We start from the raw sequence: 23,045 nt of genomic DNA, 5'->3' as shown, positions 1-23,045 counted from the left end.
GAGCTCTCTACTTCACAAAGGTTTGCACAAGGGAACACAAAGAGAGTGTGGGGGTTTTATATCCTTGCCAAAAATGTTTACCCCCTTTCTTCCAAAGTCCAGCTCACAGAAAGAGCTCTCGCTCTCCCCGCCAGCCCAGTCTCGAAGGCCCTGGCACCCCGGGGGGCTGCTGGACAGGCAGCCCAAGAAAGAAGTAAACACATCCCCTTTGAAGTGAGATCAAAAGCAACAGCCTCCTCCCTTTGAAGACTTCACATCTAAACCACATTTTCCTTATCTTTCTCCTTTGCATCTAGGGATAAAGTCCCCAAATTGAGGAAGAAAAACTGTTTGATGTCTAATAAGCTGCACTTTTAAAGTCCAGTTATTCCTACACAGTACAGGTCCTGACTGCAGGACGCTCCTTCCCCTAGGAAGCCACACAGCAATTGGCAACAGCCCATCTAACTAGTCCACTAACTATCCTGCTTTCAATTAAGAACAGTGGACACAAGCTCCTCAACAGCTAACTTTCATACCCCTGTCTAGCAGCACGGAGATACAGACACCTCCAGATGTCTTGCCTTCCTACAACACCTTTGGAAAAGAGAAATTTGGGTGGGTAGAGGCATCAGGCAGGGGGGTCAGATTACTTTGGGTACCCTTTTCGTTCACCCAGAAACATTAATAGCAAAGATTTAATTTGAGGTTGATGACACTTCACACATGATAGTGTTTATTTCAGGTTTTCTTTAAAGGATGTATCTCAGGCTCTTGGTCACACTTAACAAGCAAGAGAAAGTACAAACAAATCCTGTGTTTTGTTCGGGGTATGTGGAAATGATCCCTGTTCTGTTATTCCTGCTGCTAGCAGGGTACTCTGCCTCAGTGGCACCACTCATATGCCCACAGAAGAACCTGAATCAGTTACCCAATTAGCACCTCTGAGATTGAGGAGTCTTCCCTAACCCACACAAACTCATCCTTTGCAAAATAACTAACCTGGTACGTTAGCTGGCATTTCTTGACTACTGCTTCCAGTGGGCGACTCAGACATCTGGGCGTTGCTTTCATCAAACTCATGTTTAAATATACAAAGCAGGCAGGAGATTCTGTAGTCCAATCTCACATTCAAAATAAACTGATGATACAGAAGCAGGAAAAACGTTGAAATAACTTGCCTATTTCCAGCACACGTACAATTCACACATGATGCAGTGCTACCAACACGCAAGACCAACATAGTAAAGATGTGGATTTAACTTGGAGAAGATGTACACAAGCGTTCTCTTAAAAATCCCCAGAATTCAGTAATTTTTTTCAGTGATTTCAAAGAGCATTTGATATACACACCTACCACAGCTACCAGTGCAGGGGGGCTGTAGGAGCTAGTGCCAGTGAAACCTCCAGCGTAGCAGAGACCACCTTCTCAGTGGCCTTCCTCCCTCTTGAGGAAAGCACAATGCAAAGAACACTCGCAGTTCTCCCAGATTTACAGGAAAATGCTTAATGCCTGTTTTAATAGACCACGGTAACAGAGGGAATACTGGCACACTAAAATATCCCACCGCACATGCCAGGCCGTAAGAGAAGTTCTGGCTTTCACTAAAATTAGCAGTGGTGGAAGGAAGCGAATCAAGCCTCCCTACGTGCTGCATCTGCTGCCGAGGTGAAGGGCATAACCTCGAACCCAGCGACGTGCAAAGCCTCCCACGGGGCACAGGGAAGGCACGCCGTGGCTCTCCTGCTGCTGCACATACTGTCGCCCACAAGGCTTTTGCAGCATTCTGGCCTCCGTGAACTTGCCCATGAAGCTACTGAACAGAAAAGGGACTCCTACACCGAGGGAGGGAAGATGGATTTCAGTGTATAAGTTTGCGGCAACATCTAGATCAAGGCAGCACTGTGGAAAAGGGAAAAAGCTTTTCTCTCTGTGTTTCGAAGACTTAGGAGTGAACAAGGGAGAAAAGCCAAAGATGGAGAGACAGCGAGGCTGGCAAATGGGCATACACTAGATCACCAAGCTGGTGAAGGGTCTGGAGGGTCTGACCTACGAGGAACGGCTGAGGGAGCTGGGGGTGTTTAGCCTGGAGAAGAGGAGGCTCAGAGGTGACCTTAGTGCAGTCTACAACTACCTGAAGGGAGGTTGTAGTGGAGTGGGAGTCAGCCTCTTCTCCCAGGCAACTAGGAACAGGACAAGAGGACACAGCCTCAAGCTTCGCCAGGGGAGGTTCAGGTTGGACATTAGGAAGCATTTCTTCTCAGCAAGGGTCATTAGCCATTGGAAGGGGCTGCCCAGGGAGGTGGTGGAGTCACCATCTCTGGAGGGGTTTAAGAAAAGACTGGACATGGCACTTAGTGCCCTGGTCTAGTTGCCATGGTGGTGTCAGGGCAATGGTTGGACTCGATGATCCCAGAGGGCTCTTCCAACCTCATTGATTCTGTGATTTGAGGCTGATGGCTGTACAAGGAGGAGTCTCAAGTATCTCCCCTTTCCTTGGGGCACTTAGCAAGCTGGCCCTGTAGACTCAGAGAAATTACTAAGACAGTAAGGTGGAAAATGAGCTCTCCACTTCAGCAAGTCAGATATTTACAAATCACTGGTAAATATGCAGATGTTTATTGCAAACTCATTTCTATTGAATTGTTTCAGTATTGTCATATGCAAGTTGAGTGCTGCATGCCTGAAAAAGTCACCCTGGCAATGCTTTACCAGTTTAAAAGAGGCACATACGAGGCAGGAGTGAATTACAAGGCAGCATGGCACTATATTAACGCTTAGATTAAAGACAGCAGAAGGTGCTACATTAATTTGCGCTGCTAGTACCTGAAGTATTTCGATGATCTTCAGCTTTGTATCCATCACCAGGATGTCCTCTTTCTCTGGTTCACTCTGCTTGACGTTACCCTCAGGAGCAGCAGCAAGCGGAGTCATGGGCAAGAACCCACCGCCTCTGAGCACCACCTGGGTCATCAGCTCACCAACTCCGTGGATCGATCTCATCACATTGCTCCCTTCAGAGAGGTGGGCAAACAGGTAAGGTTATGATGGTGTAATGGGACTGCACTAACAGGGCAAGGACCCTCCACGTGCTATGAAGAGAAATTGTCTCAACATTAAACAAGGCCAGGTGGACACCTAAACCCCTGGAACAGATGGAAGTCCACAGCAGCACTGCAGTACTTTCAGAACCCCCTGCCCTCTCCCTCTTTCATCCTAGGCATCACTCAGCTGTACAGCCAAGCCACAGACAGAGAGGAGTAGAAGATTTCAACTCCACACTGACATTTTGAGATGAACTAGACACTGCCCAAGAATGATGTGTTCTGCCAATCAATTTTTCAGCCTTACCTTTACTTTCCTCGCCTTTTGCCATCTTGGTAATAGGGAAGATGGTAGTGATGTGCACGCAGTCTAATATAGCAAGGAGGATTTTGGTTAGTCTGAGGAGGTCACAGAAGTTGTAGAAACCAAAATATATCAGATTTCTGGCTAAGTTAACAACCTACCAAAATAATGATAAAAAAAACCTGATTAATACTAAACATTTTGCTACCACAATCAAGTTGTCTTAACACAGTGAAAAGACCAAGAACCTGGCTGCAAGTCGTATTCTTATCATAATACCTCATAATTCCATAATTCTACTTGCCTATTCCCTCAAATACTTTAATCAAATATCACAAATTTTCTTAAATTAACGGTTATTTAGGGAATACTGTCACATGGATTTGCTACATATTATTTGCACAGACAATTTTGATAGGTCAGTAAGTCACAGGACACTATTGTTCTCTTCCTAATACTGTAAGCTCTAGAGACTATCTGCATGCAGACATCATGGTTAGTTTTTGAGAATATTTATTCCAATAAAGCTTTAATTTGCAATAACAGTAGAGCACAAAAAGTAAACAGGGCTGCTGCAAATCTGAGACATAAGCTCACATTCATTAACTGTATTTCAAGAACTATCATTGCAAACTGTCATGAACTTCATCAGTAGATTGCACGAGGAGAAAGGACTATATGGGAAAGTAGGAGCGTGCTGAGGCTCAGCACTAATTGCTTGCCAATGCCTCTGATGTTGAAAAAAGTACCAACATTCCACAAAAAAAAAAAAGGATAAAATCAGAACTGGATAACTACCTCAAAAGTGAGCTTATTTTTCTCTTTATCAGAGAAAGGGAACCTCTGACACACCACATCTCTTAAATATTCCTCTACAAATTCCATTGTTTGGGCAAATCTCTCCTTAATTTCATCTTTGGAAGTTCCACTGCTATCATAGCTGAAGAGGAAAAAAACAAAAAAAAAAAACAAAAAAGAAAACAAAACACAAAACTTAGCATGCAAATACACAGGGCTCTCTTTCCCAACACAATTTTTCATTGGTTTGTCAAAATTGCAGAAAAGTTAAAAGCTGTTAAATAATTTATCCAAACGAGGGAGTCAGGAAGCTGACACCATAATTTCCTGGCTTTTGCTGGTTTATCCCATATGCTCATTTTGTGCTATTTAAAAGTGTCTGAGGAAAACAAAAGAGAGACATTTCGTCCCAATAAATAAAAAAAGAAACCCTGATTATCTTAGTGGAAACAATGACAAGCTACGCACAGCACTCAGGCGAACTGATGCGGCCAAGAGATGCTGACTGTGGATGCTATTTTCCTCCAAATAAAAACAATATATATGCAAAGCAGACATTAATTTTCCTTAATACTAATTCTAGGTTTGTTTCCCAGCACGTGCAGAGAGCATTCAGAAAAGACAACCTCCACCACCTTCCACTACCTGCTTCTGTTCTCCTGTTTGATCACACATCACTGTTTAGCCTCTGCCAGAGCTGAAGCCATTTGTTTTTCTGTTTTGGCATTTAAAGTTGAGTATGATCTACTGCATCTCTCTCAAAGAAAACTAGGCTAGCAAGGAGGGAAGGGAGGGACAAAGAAGTAACCACTAAACATCAGTACTAATACTGACAAGACACAAATTCCTAACATTTAACACTAATTTTAAATGTTCATTTTCTCCAACCAAAAAAAATTGATTTCTGAACAGCTGAAGTACTACAAATATTAAATTATTTGTATACTATAAAGAGTTGAAGTACTACAAATATTAAATTATTTGTATACTATAAAGAGCTGTAACTATGAAGAGTTAAGACTATGGTCAAGAAATCATGTCTCCAGCTTAGCTGTGGTTTTGCATATGTTTTCCACCACTGTATCAAGAGTATTTTCCATCAGAGGGTAAGGAACGTGACTGTGTCTCCAGCACGTTACTTGTTTCAGCGTCTTCCCCCTTGTTTTTGCTTTTGATTGTGCGAGTTACTGTATGGACAATCTGTCCTGAAGGGTCTATACTCTAATCAAATAAGGCAGGAGGAAAAATTAAATAGTCCTCCCTTGCTTTCCCTCCCCAGGGCAGGGTCACCTGCCACATCACCCCCATCAGAGACAGACCATCACCGTGATCACGGCGTGTTTGGGAGACAACCTCCTGCCTCATGGCTGACACCACGCAGGTACAGGAAGGGTATTTTGTTCCCAGGAAGGCTCTCTCCAGCAAACATTCCAGGCAAATGAAACTACAGGGTCTGAATAACGGAACTAGTGAGAATATGTTATGGGTTTTTATTATTATTTTTTATTTTTAAGCAGAAAAAGTATAAATAAAATGCATGAGTTTAAGAGTGAACTGGTTTTATTTTAAAAATCAAGAGTGATGTGATTTCCTTACCCACACCATTCCAGCAAGTACTTACTCATCAATAGCAATTTCAGAAGGTATTTCAGACCACAGACGAGCATACTTCACTGGTGTTACTTGTTCCTGGGGGTCACGATCAACATGCATGTGAAGCATTAGCCGGCAGAAAGAGGCTCTCAGATCGTATGGCAAGTTTTCATCAGACATGCAACGGAGAATGAGGTCCACATCCAGCTGGCCAGAGATTTCATTTATGGCTAAGTACTGTCGATCAAGGCACATTCTAGCAAAGAGGTTTAGTTGGTATCTTCAGGGGAAACAAAAAAATACACAAACAAACAGCTTACACTTTAATTTCCAGAAGTGTCCACTGGGTATAGCACTGATATACTCTTATGTATTAGCAGAATGCACCTTATATTTTCCAATAATATAGCTAATATTTATTATGCAAAGAATAAAGTACCCACTGAAAACTAGTAAAAGGTAACACAGTGGCAAATAGAACATGTAATTGAAAGCAGACTCCTTTTCACTCTCAACACTCCTCGTGGGAATTTGACCAAACTGTATCCTAAACTCTTGTTTTAAGCATGAGTCTATAATGTAAACTAAAAATAATTAACACCATCAATTCGACTTAAAAACAAGTGCAAGAAAATCTATTTTGAAAGCAGATACAATTTTTTAAAATACATGTCTCCTTTTGAGCTCAGCCCTCCAACAGGCTCAAATAAAAACACGTATTAAGAAGTCTACTGCAAGAACCATTTCAATGCAAAATAAGCTATTAAAAATAAAAAAATCTAGTTGTACTTTCTGCATCACCACAATCGAGTCCGTCAAACTGCTCTCAGAAGTTTATAACCCAGACACAGGAATTTGGTCTGGGCTGAAACCTGATCTTGCACTACGCCAAGAACTTGGTGTCTTGTCAAGTCATCTGGAAACATCGCTTCGTGTCAGAAACTGCTAAAAGCATGGCTTAAGCAGTACAGAAGAGCACTGCACGTTAATCAAACCAAACTTGCAGCATTTTCCTAACTTCATATTGTCCTGCTGAGAACTACAGGACCAGTAAAGGCTTTGAGCTTAGTGAGAAATTGAGAAGGCAGGTGGAACAGCAGTAACTTTGTGCTTTCAGCTCTCACTTCAAAGAGGCTTCATCCTCACTCCGCAATGGCTATTTTGTTCATGAAACCAGTATCCTCTTTCCCAAACCAGCTACAGCCTTTATACCAAAGGCTTCCCCACAAAGCCTCGATGAACTTTGCTAGCCAACTACTGCACATGCTGTTAACCTGTAGTAGCTGAGTACGTCCCGATCTTCCTTCTGCCCTTCCTTAGCATCCTGAGCCAACTCTCTGATACTCTTACTGCGGATTTCCTTGTTACTGTCTCTCCAGAACAGCCACACTTCTTCCTCATCTTCTCCAACTTCCAAGGCATTTTCTCCACTCGACACTTCTTCAAACTCAAACCGAGAGAGGACCAGCCTGCCAGAAGGAAGTGAGGTTAGATTACAAACTGCCAAGACCCGTGCAGATCTTTTTGAACATTTCTTTAAAGGTACTTGGTAAAAAAGACACTTGCTAAAATGTACTGGTGACGTAGAGGTAACTGATTTTATGATCTCATCTGCACTTGGAAAACACAAATTTTATTCTTCAACTCTGCGAAGTAAAAGCAGAGTATCTTACTCTTTCAGGAGTAGCAGTTTACTACATAAAATCTTTGTGTTTTCTTATTAAAAGCATGAGATTAGAATTAATTTGGATTATAAGCTTTCCAGTCAGCCTTAAAAAGACCAACATTTCAGCTCCATTCAACTGAAGAAGATAAAGAAATAGGAAGTTAAAGACATGTCTGACTTTCAAAAACATCTTTACAGGAGAACTGGTTCAAAGATCATTCAACAGACTAGGAGAGGATTTGGTAAACAAAAATATCTAAAAATTTATTAGTTCTGTATCCCATAAATGCCAATTGCATCAGATTCTTTCTGCTTATGTGGCGAAATAACTAGACACAGATCAGCTACTAAAACTAAAAAGGTTTTAGGGGCTTTTAGCTCTTCAGCAAAAAAAGATCATATATCTGAAAAAGAAAAGACAAACTAAATACACAAGGATAACAACAAATGAAGCAGCAACTTTAAGTGCTGGTGGAAATAAATACAGTCTTTATGATTTCATTAAGAGAATTAACTGTGCAAGAATACTCTCATCCACTTGTGTTTTAAATACTACCTGACAAAGACCTGCTTCCCTTTTGCAGTATTTTGATAATGATTATCTGTGCCCTATTCCACACATGGAATAAACCCATCTTTTGTGAAAGATAATTGGGATTTGGTGTCTGCTACGATGCCTCAGCAATGGCAGGGCAATGCAGAGAGCTGGAGACCAAAATCCTGACCGCAGAGGAGAGAAAAGGGTGAGCAGAGATGCACAGCTCCTGCTTTGCTGCAAGCTGAGCTCGGTGGGCACGTGCCCAAGAAGTGCTGGCTCACTTCAGACAGCTTATGGAGGAAAGCCTGAAGCCCAGAGGAGGACCAGGCCCACAGGACCCCGCATACCTTCCTGCTAAGTCTGTCTGCTTTGATCAAACGTGCGATATTTGAACGACTTCTCCGACTGCAGGACTGACAATGCATATGGCAGACGTCTGCTGTCACCAATACCCATCCACTGTGTACTTGAAGAGGACCCCACACACACCGAGCTGCTTTCTCTAGACGTGCCAGCAGTGCTTTCAGCTTTGAATCCCCTTCCTTCTGTTTCACACTAGGAAAACCATCTTTAAAGGCATTAACTTACTTAGTTTCAATGAGGATGTCTGCGTTGGCTGGATTCAGCACGGCTTTACAAATCAACTCCTGTGTCACTGGGATAGACTTGTTCATGGAAACGCACAGATCTGAGAGGTAATCCAAAAACCTGTTGGAAAACGCACGCCAAAATGGTATCAATCCTTGTTGAGATCTAGACTGCAGCAATCTACATTTCAGAAAGAAAACATTCAGAACTCCATTTGAACATTGCAGAGCGAGACTGTTGCCCGAGGGGGGAGTTATGGCAAGTGCCAAAAAAAAGAAGTGAACTAGCTCTGCTTCCTTACTAGCAAGCTGGCAGGTACAGATTTTACTCAGAAGGCTAAGAGAAAAAGGATAATGGTATACTCAAAAATGTAGATCTCACCTGGGCTCCCTGTTTTTCCTCACAAGACTAACAAAAGTGTCAATCTCGGCAGCTGTGATGTGCTTCTCCAAGAGCTTGCGATTGTTATGAAGCAGTGCTGTGATAGTGTCCTCGGCCAAGACGTCGTAGCCGATTTGCTTCTGCATGAATCCAAACTGCTTCGCAATGTATTCCTTCAAAACACAGACAGAAGAAGGAGGGTGGTGTAATTAATTCTCAGAATTTAAGAAAACAATCAGTAACAGAAAACTGTTTGGCAATATCAACATCCCGAAGTGAACTGTGTTAAGATTCAAATTGTTCTTGAGAGAAAGCAGGTGATGCCAGATAACCTTAACACCTCCCTCCCTCCTGGGCTACACACCACCAAGTGTGTGGTGTCTATTTATCCTGATCTGATATGAGTTTGTTTTTAATAAAGAGCAACAAAACATGTACAGCTGTAATTCAGAGGACAACTTTCACTGGAGCTTGTAGCATGCAAGAGTGAAGAAAGTCTTGCAGCAATCAGCAACTCTGTTTTCTCAAATTCCCCTTAGAACTGGTACTAATTACATTGCATGTAGTCTCTGATAAAGATCAAAAATACCAGATAAGAGTAAAGCTGAGCAATCCAAAAATCTCTTGCTGACTGTACGATCACAGCACAGCATAGCAGGGTTGTGATGTAGCTTTACTTTTTTTGGAGCACAGGAACTACATTAGTGCTGTTGAAAGCTACAGCCATATTTCAAACCTGATTCTTTCTGTAATCCTGCTGAGAGTGTCTCAGCACTCTGTAGCAAAGCCGGCATATGTGTCTGAAGGGAGCATGACGCTGGTCTCCAAGCTCCTCCAACCGCAACATGGGGCCATCACCACTGTCCGTAAATGGTGCTTGCAACAACTTGAAAATCTATAGGTTTATTAAAAAACAAAGATAAAAACCCATAAAACATTGCCTTAATCTGATTAAAATAAGTGCAAAAGCACTGCGTCAGCATCTTTAAATTTCTAAAAGGTACTTCAGAAATACACTATAGCTACCAAGTTTGTTTCTTGGCCATTGAGTAGCCAGGGCAGAAGACATTGTTGATCACCTTTACACAACACTGTATTCTGTTTTTTTTTTCTTCTAGCAATGCTATGCCTACAGTCCAGCACCAAGAGCCTGCTAAAAGCTAGAAACTCAAAGGATCTTTTGGTCCCAATCATTTGGCCAGGTTCTCTATTATTAGCTTCTCTTTTCTGACAGCTCTTCTTGTAGGCAGAGTTTAGAGAAAAACGCAGCCTACCTGCTTTAGAATATTCTGTTCTCTCATCAGTTTTTGCCGTTCTCTATTAGGTTTAGAAAACACCACTTCAAGAACGTCTTGTCCAGAATTAGTTCCACCAGTAACAAAGTAGACCAAATCCTCCAACAATTTGGTAACAGATCTACAGGAGGGCCAGAAGTTGTTAATACAAGACTACAAATTCCATCTGGTAAAAAAGTCAGTGTAAGTTTACACAGATTTCAAAATGCTAAATCAAAAAAGAGTATCAGAGACTGACTGAGATGCTGGATAAAGCACATAGGTTTGTACAGAAGTTAAAATTAGGAACTAATTCTCCCTACTGCTATAGCCTTACTGTCTAATGGCTAAACCACAGCAGCAGCAAGACAATGGTATCACTTCAGGGCAACTACACGCTCTCCAGGTTCTATTTGGTGCCAGAAAAAATAAATCAGGTGATAATCTCTCCCAAGGCCAAATAAAAGACATTGGCTATAGAAGCACATGGGCCCTGGTTTTACACAGCCCACTCTGAGCTCTTTTTGTGAGGCCATGTGCTTTTCACAGACATTGTCAGAGGATTTGCAAGAAGTCACATGTTCAGTCTTCACAAGATGGATTAGAAATTCCCACACTCAATTTGCAAAGCCCGTCAAGAAAGGTATGCTGTGGATTACTCCTCCACGTTCACAACAACAGTTCTCAGGCTCTCATTCCACAGAGCAACAGGGAGGGCTTGACATAATAAGCTTGAGAACCTCCACTCTGGACACCTCAAAAATAAAACTACTGTTTTGTTTGCTTTTTTTTTTTTTTTATATCTAATCACGTAGGAAACAAAATCCCTCTCCTGAAGACAGCATACATAGATTTTCAAAGAAATGGTTACTGAGTAAAGGAAACAACATTATCTGAACCAAATTCTTGCTTCCTCACCTTCTTTCATTCTGGGTTATTGTTCCCTTTTCCAACTTGCCAGCAATGGAACCTAAAACCTTACTTGCATCATTTGCAAAATCCAAGTCCCGAACCTCTGCAGGGGAAACTGGTACTATAGCAAAAGCTTCTTTGTCCTCTTTCACTGGAGAAGTACCAATCTGAAACCCAGAGAAGTTTTATCATCAAACCAAAAGGCAGAAAACAAAGTAGTGATTCACACACTCAGTGATAATAAACCAGAGGAAAAGCCACGCTCCACTTAGACAGTATGAGGCTACTCATGGAGTCAAACTTAGAGAACAGTACCACTCTGTGCAAGCTCAAAGGGGTTCCTAAATCCAGAGAAACCTCAGGAGAGACTGAAAAATGTTGCTGTAAACAGTGGAAGAAATTCTCCTTGTGATGACTGTCGTACAGTAGAAATTGAACGGTGTAACTAGTAAACTCCTATGAAAACCTGATCTTTTAGATAGAACATTTTGCACAGGCACTATTCATTGCTGTTTGACAACCCCAGCAGGCTCAAGGGACTGGAACTTCTACCACTTTTGTGGAAGTACAGGAGTCAAAGGATGTGCTTATGTACAGTAACAGGACTTACTTTAAGCATCACAGGTTTCTCCTCCTCTTTATCAATAGGGATATTGGTACTATGAACCCAGGTGTTAGTGCAAAGGTGTCGAAGTCTGACATAAGAGTTCCTGAAAGAAAGACAAAAGTTTCAAAGCATGAGTCAGTTTCCCAGATGGGAAATCTTCACATTGTTCGAATTGCAAGATGTTGGCAGGAACAAGCGGAAAAAAAAGTGTAATCTTCATCCGTGCTGCACACCATAACGGGGATAAGACTCCTCTTTCCTTACTTCATTCTACAAATTCACCTTAAGAACTCATCTTATGTAGTGAAACAGATTCTGCTATAAAACAGAACTGCATCTACACTTTGTTGCTGTAACTCAGCTGCTGCACAGTAACAAATTAAGCCTCTTCCAGTCCTCACACTTCCATGTGCTATAGTGTATCGGAGCTGTCAGCTTCCTCCTTTACCTTTGTATTTTTCAGCCCATAACTCCCCGATAACTATTTTACATTTTCTAAACTGAGAATTTTTTGACTGTTTGTGTAGCTAGGCAGTGTTGTACGAGCACCAAAGGCCCACTAAGATACCAGAACATGAGACCAGCAACAATTTTCTCTAGTAGAAGTCCTACAGAGACAACAATTCCCAGACTTCAGTGTTCTCAGGTATTTCTGGCAATGACACTATTTTGCATGTACCAGCTCTTTGACAGGAGATGTCAAGCCACAGTCAGACGAGCATCCTAGACCGTGTATTTTTGAAAGCTACAGCATCTTTTACACAGCAAGAGGGACCATATGAATGGTAAAGAACATGTAAACAATAGAAAATGAAGTGCTAAATACTCAATGTTACATCCTAGCTAACATAATACAGACAGGTCATGGGAGCGGCTTGATAGGACACGCAAGGCACTAAAAGCCTTTAGTCTCAGTTTGTTCACTGGCAAGGAAGTCACTTAATCTCAAGTTTCCCATCTGTAAAATGAGGTTCTGTTACTTATAACTCAATTGTAAAGTACTACAGTGAAGCTTCAGGCACTTGGGAAGTATTTCTATATTAATTTGAGGAAGAATCTTAATTCCAACGGATTAAAAAAAGAAATAGTGGGAGACAGCTTTACCTTAAAAAAAAAAATATCGAAAGTGAGTTCTAACAGGATGCATAGCTGTACCTGGGGACAAGGCTGTCTCCTCCTCGCAAGGTGGTGGGGTCCAACTCGAATATGGAGGAGATATCGTTTCCTTCAGGCACGGACACCAGGGAGTATGCCATCTTCTCCTGAGCCCCACGCAAGCCTCTTCTGGAGGCATCCTGCTCAGGGTCCAGCTGTGGAAGAAGCCCCATCACACACAGTCAGACCAGGCCCTCCAGACCCACCTGCCCAGTCTTTAATAGATGTCCCCTGTGATTTGCAGACATAACTCTGAACCACTCCAAGTACCAGTTAAAGACAGCTTGGGTTTAGGACACCAGTAAAACTGACCAGGAGCTGATCTTGCCAAACATTTCTTCACATTCCCTGGTGTTAATAACTTCTGAGTATTTCTGGATCACAGACACAATAAATCCTAAACCACAGAGGTTAGACTTGCAGCCCTTGAGCTGCAAATATAAAAATCAGCAACCCTACGTACCAACAAGCTTGCTGGGAAATAATCAACTTCAGCAGCAAACCCAGGACTCACATCTGTCAATCACAGACAAATGAAACAAAAGCTAATCAAGAGTTAGCTGTCTTGCTGCTCACACTTCAGCTTATGATGCGCTCAGACACAACGATACACTACAAAGGACACAGCATCAGGAGTATCTTTATTTCCAAGGTGCTAGCAAGTTACCAGCCTCCTTTAATAAAGTAAAGATACTAACATGGACTGAATAAAACCCTGGATTTTCAGACGAAAGGACAAAAAGGTAGGAAAAATAAAGATAAACTAGGGAAAAGGAATGACAACTTTCTCTAAAACCTTTCCTAGGGAACTACCAGTTATCACTAGTCAATAAAAAAGTTGCTAACTGTCTGACACAAGACAGGAGCCAGCTGTCCATGTATAAACATCTAAATCCTAGACGTAATTTTCAAAGTGATCAGGCAACCAATTTATCAGCTTCTCTGTGATCTTGGCACCAGTGGAAGGTAAGCACCCAAAGCAGTCAGCACTCAAGCACCTTCCAAAGTCCTGGTGTCAGGCACTGTAATCCTTAACCATACGGAAAAGGTACCTCACACTGCCTGTGCCTGGGATACTCTGTAGTTAGCGCATTTGTAGTCAATGAACTTGGCTGCAAAGTTGTGACATTTGAAGTCTGATTTTGCACATGGGAACAGACCGTTAGCTGTATGGAAGAGAAATACACACAGGGAGGGTGCCTTCAAGAGAAGCAGCAACTCTACACTGAATGGAGTCCATCTGGAGGCTTCACACCAGGAGAAATTCCTTCACTTGGAATGAGTTCTCCAAGTTTCAACTGACTCCTTCATCCCCACAGTAAGGCAGCTGCTCTGTATTCATAATTTGTACTTCAGGAGACAACTGGTCACTTCTTGACACTGTGGCAAAGCTGAAAATGAGTAGTAAACCAGAAAGTAGGAAATGGGGCAATTTAGGGAGAAGTAAAACTTCAGCCTCAAAGCTGACTTAAGCTCCCCCTTTAATGTTGCCAGAGTACCAGCTGCCATCAGCCCTATTCTTGTACAGCTCACTGAGGTATAAGGAGAAAACAACAAAACAGAGCTGTGCTAAGAAACTTGCCAACTTGCAGACAGCTCACATCTGGGTGAAGCGGGAGTTCGCACAAAGTTGGACAAAGCAGCCTACACCATCCTGCCACTAGTGAACGTTAAACGATGCAGTAATTGCATCAGAAATCAATGATGTGCGCCTGATCCTGCTCTTTATGGTCTATTTTTGCCACCTAGTGGTAAAGAGACAGAGCAGGGAAAAATCAGCACGACTGAAGCCAGTGTCTGAACCTTTATCACTGCACTTATTATCAGATGAAGACATTAGCGTAACACCAGTAGGATGGATGTCTACAGACAAGACCTTGACACTGATTAACTCTCAACAAGTTAAGCCAACACAACAGTTCAATGTTGGATTTCCCCCCAACAATAGCTTTGTGGGTTGGTTTTCTGTTCATTTTTTCATTTTCCAGCATGTTTACTGAAGTCAAGCTGTCAGAAGATCTGTGTTTGCTGCCAAATACCACCGAGAACTAATCAGGATAACAGCTCAATGTCTGGGGGCAAGGGTAAGCGTTTTAATGGCCAGGCTATAACGGCAAATCCTTTTAGGAGGAAAACTCCACCTCACAGGATTTCAAAGCATTACAGTGCATTTTTAAAAATCAGAGTAGTAGTTCTTTTTCGTATCCAAATGGAGCAAAACTTCCATGATACAGGATAAATGACCAAGAAAGCTGCATAAGCCTACAACCAAATCCAAATAAAAAAATGTAATCCACAATGGAAAGTGCTGTTTATCTGTGTTCAACTACTGAAGCAATGCTGTTTCCCTTTGGCACCAAGTAGAAGCTTCTATTAGTACAAAGCATCAGCACACTCAGTCTTTGACACAACAACATTTACTGAACACACCACAGACTTGCTTTCACAGGAAAATCAGAAGAATGGCACCAAAATCATTCTCACCCTGCCATTCTTGCATTCTCTAGCCCCTTTATCCTGGCTTTCCTGTGATAAGCTAAAACGAGAGAGGGAATTAATTTCTTAAAGAAGGTCAGATGACTGACTGGCACAGCACTACGTGAACGTCCTGTTAGGGGCACTTGCCACCTGGTGTCACCTTGAGCAACTTGCTTTTCAGACCTATTCAAGAGAGCGCTTGAAGGAAGCAAAGGTTTAAGAAAGAGAAAGACAGAAAAGGAGATGCTACAAAGGGGGGAGCCGAGGGGGTCCGGGTAACATATAAATTCGGTTCCTAGTGCATTGCTCTTCACTAAAGCCTAACCCAGTTTTCAATACCCACTCCTCTGGACAGGCCTTAAAAGCCTTCAGATCATTCTTAATCTTTTAGTTTCTTCACTAGCAACCAAGCCTGGCCCATCTATGCACTGGCCAGGTAAACACCTGGGCCTGTGTCAAGCCCTCCTCAATCAGGGGCAAGATCATACTCTTGCCTATACTTACTGAGGATTGACACTCCAGGTCATCTTCCTCATAGTCAGGGTTTACCTGATGAGACAGAATCACAGGCACGTCAAAACTAACAGAGCTGGAAGTGGGAAACAACCGCAGTGCGGCCTAAACTCGTTTGTAAAAGATGCTACAGCACTACCAGGCATGCAGACAAATACACTGTGCAAACCCCTCATTCCTCATCAGGCATCTGTCTGGCCGTTAGTTAAGTAATCTGCAAACACGCAGAGAGATTTAACTTGTTCAGGATAATCACTAAAGGAGCAAGAGGGGTAGAGAGTTACCAAGTTTCAGAGTTTTTTTTAAAAGAATCCCAAGTGGAATTTCCAACCAGAAATTACTGGCTTGGCAGAAATCTTTTAGAACAACCACTATTCTAACCACAGATCAGGTGAGCAATCTCCTCTGGTGTATTTGTGCATGATGTAAGACCATGTTTTTGTTTTGGCTGATTAGCAAACCCAAGATTTACTGGAAAAGCTCTATGCAGGATCACTACTGAAAAGGATTTGTGAGCATGCATGTGACAAAATGCTGCTGTTTTTTTTTCAATCCGCTTATTAAAAGAACATAAAATGGGATATTTAATCTGGGCTTTTCCCACTGACGCTCTCCTGTCAACAGCATGGGCTGAGACTGCCCTTCTGCCCTGCTACGCACTCTTACATCCAGGACAGCTTTTACTTACAGAGTTTTCTGTATTGGCATGTTGATATATCTAAAGTAAATAATACTAGTTTTAATCATCATGCACGAGAGTTAAGCAGCAAAACTCACAAAATTTTTATTTTTCTTTTTAATAAAATGTTCAATGGGGAAAGAAGGATGCTTACTATAGAGAAAAGATTTATTTATGTTGTGCTTGGACAGCTAGGCGCTACCTGCAGTTCTTACAAGACTGGTCTGCAGTCCAACTGCATTTCCATTTTACAGCCAGTTTTACAATTCCGCTCAGAAATCAGAAATTCAAGAGAAACTAACAGCAGTTGAATTCATTTCCCCCAAAGGTTCGCAGCCATTTACAATTTATTCATCCATTAATAAATTCATCTTGATTCTGCTGCCCACATGACAGGATACTACTTAGTGTCTATTCTGTGCGGGGGAAGAGTTATTGCCTCTAAAATTCATATAAAAGGTGAAATAAGCTCAAGACTACCCCTGTACCACGGTATTATTTCAAGTCTCTTTCACCTTGTTTTCTATGTTTAGCCATCTACTTTTATATTAATATTAAGGACCCAAACACCACTCTCCTCCCCTCCCCTGTGTCTATTTTTAGGGCAGGAAATGAGAGATTTTCAGAAGGTGTAAAAGGAAGAAAATACTGCAGAAGGGAAGGCTGAGCTCCTAATCGAGCCCCAACACCTACCTCTGCTGCTAGGTAGTGTCCAGTCGCAAGGTGTTTGAACCTGAAAAGGCTGTTCCAGTACCCCGCACCACCACGGCAAGGATCGTGCTGCACCACCTACGAGGAAAGGGAAACCACACTTACACCAGTGACCTCGCTTTTCAAACACAGCACTTACTGTATGTCATGTACAGGTAAGAGGAAACAGGACGAGGTGCTCCAGAAAAGGTGAAACAACCTTTCACAGAATCACAGAATCAATGAGGTTGGAAGAGCCCTCTGGGACTCGATAGTCCAACCATTGCCCTGACACCACCATGGCAACTAGACCATGGCACTAAGTGCCATAACTAAGTGTTTCGTATGTGAACAGCCCTCAGTACAGTGAATACTTTGAGCAGACTACAATTAGTTCACCTCAACAATTTACAAACATTGATTTTCTGCTCGTTGTCAAGTGACAACATCTGTTCACAAAGTCACTGACCATGGCTGGTACTCCATTGGAGTCTGGTGAGCGATGGCAGGAAGATGATGGTGCAAGTTGGCAGAGAAGTAATTAAAGAAGGTGCTCTAGGTGTACATGTGGTGTTAGGTCTTGAAACAAACCTCTTAAAGAGATGCAACAGATTCTTTCAGGTTTTGACCTTGTGAAAGTAGGTGAAGACACCTGGAAATGCCTCAAACGCAACGGTGTTGTACAAAAGAATATGAAGACTGTCACATTGACTCTCTAACTTCTCCCGTGGCAAGTAGAGCCTCCAACATCAGATGATCTGATACTCCCTATCAGCTGCTCTGTGGGTGCACCAGCTTCCTTAGGGAAAAAATCAGCATAAAACCTGTGCCTTTAGGGGAAGGACTAGCTTACCTCTGCCTCACACTGGCCCCCGGGCAACTGCACACACACGGACAGTTACCACAGAAGCTACTGATGTGTTGTAAGCTGTCAAAGTAATGTTAATTCTAAGTAGGCTTTAAACGTATATCAAAGCAGATAGTCCTGGAAAGAGCATATGAAAAACCCCTATCCACCACTGCAATTCATTTTGTGATTCTCACATGGCAAACATTTAAAATCATAAACCAACCCTAATCACACCAATAGAGTGAGGGTATTTTAAGAAGCCAGTGATGGCCAAGGTGTTAGTCACACTATTTAAAAGCCAAGTAAAGAAAAAAATGGTCCAGACAAGCAAGGCACAGAGCCTAGCCAAGGGCTGCAATCTCCTATCAAATGAGGATATGCATAATCACGTTATTCCACACCAAAAATAGCGTGTTCAGTACACTCAGCAGGACAGCTGAAATTATTAGCTGGTGCTAAACTTCACTGACTGGTAAGAAAATGACTTCATAGATGCTTCTCTGTCCCCTTTTTCTGAATTATCAAGAACCTGTATTTGAGAAATACCCGCAGCATTAGAAATCAGCACTCAGTTTTGATTTTGCACTGAAAGCACAGTAAGAAAAGGAATTTTAAGATTAAACTTCAAACACCAGGAAGAATTTTACCTAAAAAAAAGAAATCCAGACACACATTTTTTCAAACAGTCATTGCTCCTACAAAGCCAGCCCCAGCCTGGGTTACGATTCGTACCTCTACTTCCCACAGGGCTTTCGAACTGGTTGCAGACGTGGCCGACTGTCTCCCTGTCGTTCTCAGGAAGACGTGCTGCTTCTTCCTGTGCTCATCACAAGTCAGGAACTTCTCCTGTTCCGCATGGAACAGCCTCACCACATCCCCCTGTCAAAGCCCAGACAGCACGGTCAATACAGGCATTACCCATCAGTGAACAAGTTACGAGCAAGTAGAGTTTGGAGTCTTACCCCTTTGAGAATATCATCTTTGTTATCACTCCATTTCATGAAAAGGACTATTTTCCAGCTTGTATTGCAATTCACAGAGTTGACCTAAAAGGAGAACTACAACCATTAGTCCCACTGCCTTGTGCCTGCGCAAGATACTGCCACAAACTGCTGCCTTATTTTTTAGACAATTTTCAACAGCATACTGCAGTCCTTGTTGCTTTACTCTGGAGTAAGAAAGCTCTTACTCCAGAAATTCTCTCTTGAGAAGGAAAGCTCTTTCTGCATGTACTCCAGAACAAGTAACTACAGAGCTGACTTGTAGGAAGTCACTTGCTACACATCACTGTGCTATGACTTTTGATTTTGAAGGAAAATCTTATTTTTAGCCAGTCAAGCAAAAGAGATCAAACCCAAACCTTTCTCTAGCACCCAAAAGATATGAGAAAAGTCTGCCAGCTCTATTAAGTCGCTAATTAACAAACCATTCCTAAACAATGCTACTGGTACCAACCAACTTGCTGATTTTCACAAAACAAGTCCTAGCAGATCAGCTGAAGCACACAGAGGTTTGCACAGCTGCTCCAGCTGTGTTCATCTGCCCTTACCTCATTGCATCCCGGATTATCGACAAGCTGATGGCTGCTGGCATGGAGAGGCTGGCCAGCGTTGACAGGATTCAGGACTACTTTGTCTCCAATGACAACCTGTAGATAAGTGCAGCATCAGACAGAAACTTGCAACCTGAGAAAGCTCTTTTTCTTTCTTTTTTTAATATGTGAGTGATGGGAGAAAATCACCTTCTTGGAGTTTGGAAAGATGCCAGTCTGAGTATGAAAATCAGGATTCTGTTTGCTTCAGAATTTAGCTCATCGTACTCAGTCACTCAGGCAGAAAAAAAGCCTGCACTATTGGAGTCAGAGGCTTACAGCAGCAGCACAGACTGCAGTTCTGGTAACCAGCCTTTCTGCTGCTTTCCATGAAGTTGTTTCATTGGTCAACATTTAACAAATAATTCCTATAGCAAAAGGTCAGCCAAAAGTCCTCCTCCTCCAAGACGCACTTTCATTTGTAAAATCAGATCCTTGACCAGGCTGGCATATGACTCGAGACAAATGCACTTTATTATGGATAGTAAAGGTCTTGTTCTCCCCTTCTTCTAGGGCAAAATCTTACTTAAACTAAAAACCAAGAAGCCTTTTGTGTATGGAAAAGCACTTAGTGATAAAGTGTCTGAGAACTGATGTGATTTTGACTGTGTTTTGGCTTTACCATAGAAAAGGAACAGTCACATCAAAATGCATGGGGCTAGTCTACAGGATAAATTATTCTTATTTGATAAAGTTGACTGTGTTTAGGTGCCAAATGTACACCTGGACTATACCATACAGCACACTGAAGCTTATTACTTCGTGGTTTCAGGCAGATCGTATACCCAGGTGATTCAGATTTGTACAAAAAGAGATTAAGGGATTAAAATGGTAATGCAGTTAATTCAGAAGGAATTATTTTCCAGATTTGCCATGAACAGGACCCTTTAACCTCATTATTACCTCCTTCCTCATATGCAAAATGATGATGAATTTTGATTCCAAACTGGCAACACCGAAAACCAAGATGCTGATTATTTTTTCTGAATCTACCAAAGGAACTCAACATTTCCTCCCATTCTGAATTGGGCAGGGATTGTGAAAGGCTAGTGTAATTAGGTCCCTTATTCCTTCCACCGTTAAATCATTCCATGTTTCCAAAATACAAGTTACCATAGCAATTTTCCTCCCCCTCATGAGAGCATAGGAAAAAGGTTGTTCCTGCAACATCACGCACTAGAAGATCTGTGCATTTCATTAATTGCAAGACAGCCCTTCTGAAACAAGCTTTACCCAGCTGTGCACAAAGCAAGACCTGAAGATCCTCCTCTTAGCACTTACACTGTCTCCAATGGAACGCAGTTTGTAGAAGGGCTGGATGTAGAACCAGGAGCCTTCATTTCCAGCTTCATCCAAGGTCACCCTCATAGCATTCTTCTCTAGTAGAGCTGGAAGCCTCTTATTTACTGTTAAGTATTTGTTACTTTTTAAGTGAAGCAGCTAGAATAAGAATTAGAGTTCAGTTCTAAGAATGCTCATTTTCCCTCCCCTCAGTAAATAGTGAGCGAGGGTAAGATAACCACAATATTATACAGAAATTAAAATTAAAACAATTATATAAAAATTTTGATGAATTCAGGAACAATTTCTAAGTGTTTCAGTATATATACAGTCCTACAGCTCAAAACATCTTCAGCTAATCCCACTGTCCCTTCTCTAGCAAAGGATAAACATTAGAAATACCCTCATCCCTTTACAACAGCGTGTTCAAAAACCCAGGACCACAAGTTGTAAAATGCTGGGGACTGAGCAGTTTTCCCTGGTAGGAAGGGGGTGGTGAGCAGCAAAGCTGCTCTTCTCTTGCTTTGCTTGGTCTGATGTGTTTAACAGAGACCATGACTGCTTCTCTGAAGACTCTCCTCGAAAAGCCCCACTCTTCAACCCTCTGCTGCACCAGCACGAACACCTAAGCTGCAACAGGTCACACCCCAGCTCCCGGCCCAGCCAGCACCAGCCAACTGTTGTTAAATTGCCAGTAAATTCAGCAGACAAGTACTTTTGTATAGAAAGCTGCTTTTTGGTGCCTTTTGACTGCCATAAATAGCAGTTACCCACAGAACATATGCGAGTTATGGGAAAATACGGGCAAAAACTTATCACTGCTCTTAATAGTGTTAATGTTTGTAGTCCAATTAAAAAAGGATATTATTTTTCTTTCATCATTAAATGTAGATTTTTTTTTTTCCCCTCAAACACGCAGGCCAATAATGCACTTAATTTAACCCTGCCCTTCCTCCATCAGGTTGCTCCTGCTTTAAAGGGCAGCCAACCCATTTCTCCTCGCAACAAGAAAGCCCAGCCTGCCTGTGCTCCTAGCCACCCCCTCTGTTGGCTGGTAGGATGTCAGCAGAATGGCCAACTCTACTGAAGGCTCTAAGAAGTATTTCTGAAGAAAGCAATCATATGGTGACGTAAAAAAAAAAAAGCACAATTAACCCATGATAAAAAAGTGACTCCATCGTAACTATACGCCCAGCTCTTGCTTCACAGCATCCCACCTCAGGACACTGTCACACCCTGCAAACCTACAGACTCTTGTCCATGAATTCCAGAAATTTAAAGTCACATTGAGCAGGGGAGGTTGAGCAAAATCCTACACAGCTTGCAAAGTCCTTCACAGCCTACCTGGATAACATTGCCGTACTGGATGACTGTTCCCAGCAGCTTTCTGTTTTCAGTTTCGTTCTGTTTCTTTTCCAAATCTGCCGCATGCTGGAATGAAAGGGGAACAATTCAACTGCTGACTGTTTTATAAGAAGGGACCAAACACTCCAAGTTCTTTAAGAGTATTTCAAAGAACTGGAGGAACAGCGAGCACCTGCAACAGCACAATTTCCTTTCTCCAACTTCCAACAGCGTTATGTCCAACTCCCTTTTTCACCTGTTTAGGAGGACAGACCCACATCATTTAAGCAATCTGTAATTAGGGTACAATTTGACAAAATTTTGGAATAAAACACGAGATGAAAAACTCAGACAAGACAGAAGACACCATCCCCTATGGAGGGAAGGTGAAGAGGCATGGGCAACAACTCAAGCCAGGAAGTCTGTTCCTTCCTACTGACTTCTACACAAATTGAAAGAAAAGGACCTCAACTTTGGGTCTTTATTTTCCTTTGCCACTATAGGCCCCAGCTTTCCCACAGCCTGTCTTTTTATGATGACTCTAATCATCTTCACCACGCAGCAGGATTATTTAGGAGACACTTAGAAATGCCCACTGGGGCTCTGAGTACCCGAGTTCCCACCCTCCCCGCACCACGTACTGCATAGGCTGAAGGATGCTCTGCGCTACATCATCGACTGGCTGTGAAAATACAGCTGGGCATTTCTGTATCACACTAACGAGGTAATAAGAGGGAAAGCCCTTGCAAAATTGAATTATCAGAGGGATACATGGTTCT

The 23,045-nt window shown here is 42.2% G+C and overlaps 1 protein-coding gene across 1 annotated transcript in view; it reads right to left on the bottom strand.

Moving 5' to 3' along the window:
• The window catches only part of ITPR1 (inositol 1,4,5-trisphosphate receptor type 1), a 162,950-nt gene that overhangs the window by 87,374 nt on the left and 52,531 nt on the right, over positions 1 to 23,045 (bottom strand). Inside the window, exons 5-24 of the mRNA XM_068409372.1 lie at positions 22,267 to 22,353; positions 20,923 to 21,081; positions 19,600 to 19,698; positions 19,013 to 19,096; positions 18,783 to 18,929; positions 17,204 to 17,299; positions 15,823 to 15,867; positions 12,841 to 12,995; positions 11,689 to 11,788; positions 11,085 to 11,245; positions 10,167 to 10,308; positions 9,629 to 9,787; positions 8,893 to 9,065; positions 8,512 to 8,631; positions 6,994 to 7,188; positions 5,748 to 5,999; positions 4,127 to 4,268; positions 3,332 to 3,485; positions 2,807 to 2,994; positions 982 to 1,120 (exon numbers count right to left, since the gene is read on the bottom strand). Coding sequence (XP_068265473.1) covers positions 982 to 1,120; positions 2,807 to 2,994; positions 3,332 to 3,485; positions 4,127 to 4,268; positions 5,748 to 5,999; positions 6,994 to 7,188; positions 8,512 to 8,631; positions 8,893 to 9,065; positions 9,629 to 9,787; positions 10,167 to 10,308; positions 11,085 to 11,245; positions 11,689 to 11,788; positions 12,841 to 12,995; positions 15,823 to 15,867; positions 17,204 to 17,299; positions 18,783 to 18,929; positions 19,013 to 19,096; positions 19,600 to 19,698; positions 20,923 to 21,081; positions 22,267 to 22,353 — 2,797 coding nt within the window. The remainder of the gene's footprint in view (positions 1 to 981; positions 1,121 to 2,806; positions 2,995 to 3,331; positions 3,486 to 4,126; positions 4,269 to 5,747; positions 6,000 to 6,993; positions 7,189 to 8,511; positions 8,632 to 8,892; positions 9,066 to 9,628; positions 9,788 to 10,166; positions 10,309 to 11,084; positions 11,246 to 11,688; positions 11,789 to 12,840; positions 12,996 to 15,822; positions 15,868 to 17,203; positions 17,300 to 18,782; positions 18,930 to 19,012; positions 19,097 to 19,599; positions 19,699 to 20,922; positions 21,082 to 22,266; positions 22,354 to 23,045) is intronic.

The sequence above is a fragment of the Nyctibius grandis genome, chromosome 10 (assembly GCF_013368605.1).
Source record: "Nyctibius grandis isolate bNycGra1 chromosome 10, bNycGra1.pri, whole genome shotgun sequence".
NCBI lineage: Eukaryota > Metazoa > Chordata > Aves > Nyctibiiformes > Nyctibiidae > Nyctibius > Nyctibius grandis.
Note: the sequence above shows the minus strand (reverse complement) of the source record. Positions and strands in the feature narration are given on the sequence as shown.